At 34.9% G+C, this 5,096-nt stretch overlaps 1 protein-coding gene across 1 annotated transcript; it reads right to left on the bottom strand.

Moving 5' to 3' along the window:
- Positions 1-3,414: 3,414 nt before the first annotated feature.
- LOC127863935 (tyramine/octopamine receptor-like) lies at positions 3,415-4,719 on the bottom strand. The gene has a single exon (XM_052403618.1). It carries the CDS (start codon positions 4,717-4,719, stop codon positions 3,415-3,417), a length of 1,305 nt encoding a protein of 434 aa, XP_052259578.1.
- Between the last annotated feature and the right edge of the window lie 377 nt (positions 4,720-5,096).

Consider the following 5,096-nt stretch of genomic DNA (forward strand, 5'->3'; position numbering starts at 1 on the left):
GCTAATAAATGTTGTTGTTGTTGTTGTTGTTGTTGTATTGCACATGCTCAGTTGGTACTGACCGTATCGTTGCGTTAACACATTTTATCCCGCACCTAAATGATTTAATAGAATATAATATGCCAATTTAATAAACGTTATGTTTATTTGACACCTTTTCTTTATCCAACGGCTAGTACTTGAACATAGGGGCTACCTTTTTGCATATAACCTCTGGTAAAAGGTCGAACGCAGTAAAAAATTAAAAGAGTTTCTTCGGGTGCAGAATCCAAAATATACTAGTATTTTAAATGACGTTGTTTTCCAATTCATGAATACGGGCCTTATCAAATTCCCGAATGATATACATGGTTGTAAGGCGCGATTTTTGAAGTTTACCTTCCGCAACAATAAAAAAAATGAAACAATAGTTAGATAGAATGATAAATATGCAGAGCATGCGTTCGTTTTCTCTGATTAGACGTTTGTATTATAAATGTGTTGCACTCTTATTAATATTATGTGTTCAAATCGATTGCTTAACGCTCAACCAGCTTACTTGCTAACTTCACTTGCTAACAAATAATAATCGAAATTAGTTTTAATCACATTGGTCAAAGACAAATCACATATGTAAACAAGCACACGTATATTTATTTGCAAGTGGTGAAAATTATCAAAACATGTTAATATATTAAAATGGTAATTTAAAAACATTACATTGTATTATGTACAAAATACCTCACGTTTTAAATTCACACTGCCTCCTCCTCAGTTGTATTGAACCAATGTTATTATCAACACATATATGAAAGGAATTGATAAGACCTTCCAGAGACTAAAAATGGAAATTAATTGAAATAGCATTTTAAACTGTTTAATTTTCTGTAAAAAACACGCAACATTTACACAAATATGCCATAGGGAACATTGTCATTACACGTAGTACTTAATACAAAGTTTTCTAGTTATGGATTACAGGGTATTTTACGTTTTGGTACGCAATTGACTCGGCGCACAAATTAAATGGATCGTATATACAAATATGTTGTTGCGTCGCTTCATTTAACTGCCATGACATGCTCTGGAACGTGTTGTCATTAAGCACGCATCTGAGAGCAAGAAGCTCGTTTTCTCATTTGGGTTTAGTGCGTTGAAACTTTCGACACACGTCTGACAGATAAAATATTATCGTTCATTTTCCGGTTCACTTTCATAACGTCCTGTTTCCATACGTAGATGTGCAACACTACAGCGGAAGTTTGCAATGCACTACAACTTATTCTTTTACACTTACAGTATGGCTCTACAGTGAATTATGTCTTAAAATGCCTATAATTTCGTGGTTTATTATCTCCATGTGTATGCGCAATATATGTTTTGTTAAAATAATGGCATGTCACAAAAGAGTTCAGTTCCTAACGAGATGGAAATATAATAAAAGCATACAGGTAATTGTATACAGCATAAAGTAATTGAAGAATTATTACATTATCAAGTAATGCTCGTTACGTTCCTTGACAAGAATTGTTGAACATAGGGTTCAGAAGTTCATGGAAATTGCTAATAAAATAAAGTGAGTTACAATATCCATAACTGGCACATAGGCGTTTAAGCGAGATAGAGGACGGTGAGATGAAATAATGACTTTCTATGATAGCGGTATGGCTTCTTTACTTTAGGAGGAGACTTGAAACACTGCAATATTGTCTGATTGGGAAAAGTGTTAACTCAAACGGGCTCGCTATGAATTCACCCAAGTAGATATTACAATCAGCAAAATGTGTTTTAATTGCATATGGTCAATCTACAAACACGAGGACAACACTCGTCATGATCAAGCTTTTTACTTTGCAGTAAGAAAAGCTCTAGATGCATGTTTGTTTATTATTATCATGCAATTGTAATTTGTTAGATTTGAAAAGTATTTCTTGAAAATACTTCTTTTAAATAACATATTATTTTCTGCTCGAAAACTGTTTATGTACACAAGACATGAATAATGATAGGAAATCCCCCATCTGTCTGTGTAGATTCAGTTTAGGCCAATTGGACTCAAGTTTGGCTCAGCAACAAATACGAGAAAACGATTTGATATCGGCGTTATAAATTTCTATTGAATAAATCTATATTTAATTTATTGGATTCATATGATGGTGAGGCTAGTGTGCGATAATTTTGACACTTAAATCGTATACACTCGCTTTAAATATCACGTTAACACCTTTAGGCTATATTGTATAGTGCTACAAAACAATGAAACAGCTGCGTCATTACCGGTAAATGATGTCTTAACCTTCATAGCTGGAACCGGATATTATATTATGGAAGCGATATTTTATTTTTCCAATAACATGTATGATAATACCGTTATAATAATCAACTTGCAAAGCATCAAGAATTACCGAATTAATGCTAATTCGTGTGTTCTCTTTACGGCGGCCATATTTGATTAAATACAATTTAATTATACAGAATATTGATGAAGTGTCGAAGTATGTAATTACTTTGAAATACAACTTTTTTTTATATAAACGTGACTTAAAATGTGTTACGTATGTATAACTGGTCCCAAACTATAAAATACTATTTGTTAAAAACTTCTTTCACCGAAAACCTTCTTTCAAAATATGTTGTTTTTATAACTGCTATTGTTTGCTATATGTACAGTGTTTGTTTGATTAGAAACAATACCTTTTATACTGATAACCTGTGGATGTACGTAGCATAACAATGCCTTGCAAACAACACGTAACATTTAGACGAGAGATATAAAAAAAATAAAACGCGTTATAGAAATATTGCGAAATAAATCGACAACTTTTACGTTGTTTGTTTGTAGCAAATCGACATGATTATGCTTAAATGTCATTTAGTGTAAACCTACAAACCTACAAATATAAACCTTGCAACCTTGTGAATGTTGCTAAAGTCGACCCCAGGTATGTTAACGAATCTTGCGTAATAATGTTCCGTATCAGCGTGTATATTAATGTGTTTTTTTAGATTGAGGTCGTCCATTTGCCCGTACATACATTCTTATCACGTCTATCGCAAAGCAACTGGACTTGACACTATACATATTTTGTAAAAACACTTCATTAAATTTAAAACATTGAACGATGAAAATTATGTGCATGCTTTATTAATAGACTCTCTTATTATGTTTACACCAAAACGTAAGCGATTGCGCAATATGAGGCAATTAATTAACATGTCAATGCATATCAATGATGTTGTATCATAGTCATAATTAAAAGCACAGTATGAAAAACTAAACTTATGCATATAATCTACTGTGTAAGTTTTACATATAAACGCTTTATAAACAATCAATGCTGAAGGTCAATTAGAAGCACTTAATAATTTCAAACTATAAGGTATCGCACTATATTCACCTATGACAACAGTTCATTTTGTGAGCGATGCCCTTTTCTACACATACGTTCTAAACAAGCCAGACCGACCAGTTACCTTTCCGCGACATCGCTGAATAATTCCTGTGAATGCTTTCCTGAATTCCATGTTGAACACCGTATAAATAATGGGGTTTAAGGTGGAATTCAAATAGCCTAGCCACACGAATAGGACCTCAACTTTGATGCCGGGATGGGTACAAGAATCGCAAAACGGTAGGATGAGATACATGAGAAAGAACGGTATCCAGCAAATGACGAAGGTGACCATAATTATTGCCAGTGTCCGAGCTGCCTTGCGTTCCTTAGACAAAGAAATCTTCTGCCTCTCTTCAAAGATATTAGTCATGTTCGACCCATTGCGTGTTTGGCGTGCGATATCTAGTTGCCGGTTCCTTTTGACACTGTTGCGTTTTGATAAACACGATCCATTTCGCGTTCGCCCATTTTTTACTTTTAACGCCGGAGTTGTTGCTTCTGACGACGGTTTGGATTTTTCTTCTATCGATGAACTGCTCGCCAAATCGTTTTTGCAACCAATGTTGTTTGAATCATTTGCTTCTTCGTTTGTACTCTCGCTTTCGTGTCTTTCTTTTTTCGTTAACCCGCCCGTAGAATTCGGCTTTAACTTCGAGCTGTTCATCATGGCCAATTTAGTTTTGTTCACCGCCTTCGTCCGCTGACGAAGTCTGCGTTGCGTGGCTATATAAATGTGTACGTAAAGAAACGTCATTACAGCCAGAGGAATATAAAATGAACCGCATGCGGAATAAAGCACATACCCTTTGTCAGACGATAGAGTGCAAGACCTGACATTGTGATCATACACATTTTCCGAATCGTCTCCACCCCATCCGAAAATAGGGGGTATAGATATGAGTCCGCTGAGGGTCCAAGAGATTCCAATCATTAAAAGAACTCGTTTAATTGTTCTTTTTTGTGCATATTTTATGGGATCATGAATTGCCCAGTATCTGTCAAGCGCGATTACGCACAGATTTAAAATAGATGCAGTACAAAGGAAGACGTCGCTCGTGAGCCATATTTGACAGACCACCTGCCCAAATACCCAGGTTCCTGTAATGTTGGTGGAAATGTGAAAAGGCATTACAAGTACAGCAACGAGCATATCCGCTATAGCCAAAGACACAATGAAAAAGTTTGGAACAATTCTCAGCGCTTTGTTTGCAAAAACTGCATGAACAACGAAAATGTTCCCCAAAATTGTGCAAATAGCTAACGAAATCATGGCGATAGAGGTACTTGTGATGTACCAAACACTTTCCTCGAACAAGGCAGTGGAATTTTCGGACGCGTTATCCATTCTAATATTGTTCGTGTCACTTCGTTGTTTTACTTATATTTAATTAAATATAAACTATCATACATGTTATGGTGAAATAACAGTTTATTGTTTTCTTTATGCACAGCGGATGATTTGATAGTTGAAGTCCATACTTCGTTAAACGTTTAACATCCTGCATAATATTTTCATAACCCTCATTTTCACTTTTCTATTCAATCCAAAAATTGAAAAAAAACAGTGTCGTTTTATTATTTTTTGTATGAACACACGTAACACTTTTTCCTTATCAGACCACAATATTCACGACAACTGTCGCTGGTATTATCTCTTATCAATATAAAGAACATGTCATGACGGGCTTTACTCGCCCATCAAAGCAGCTAACAAAAATGCCA

This window comes from Dreissena polymorpha, unplaced genomic scaffold (assembly GCF_020536995.1).
Source record: "Dreissena polymorpha isolate Duluth1 unplaced genomic scaffold, UMN_Dpol_1.0 chrUn063, whole genome shotgun sequence".
Taxonomy (NCBI): Eukaryota; Metazoa; Mollusca; class Bivalvia; order Myida; family Dreissenidae; genus Dreissena; species Dreissena polymorpha.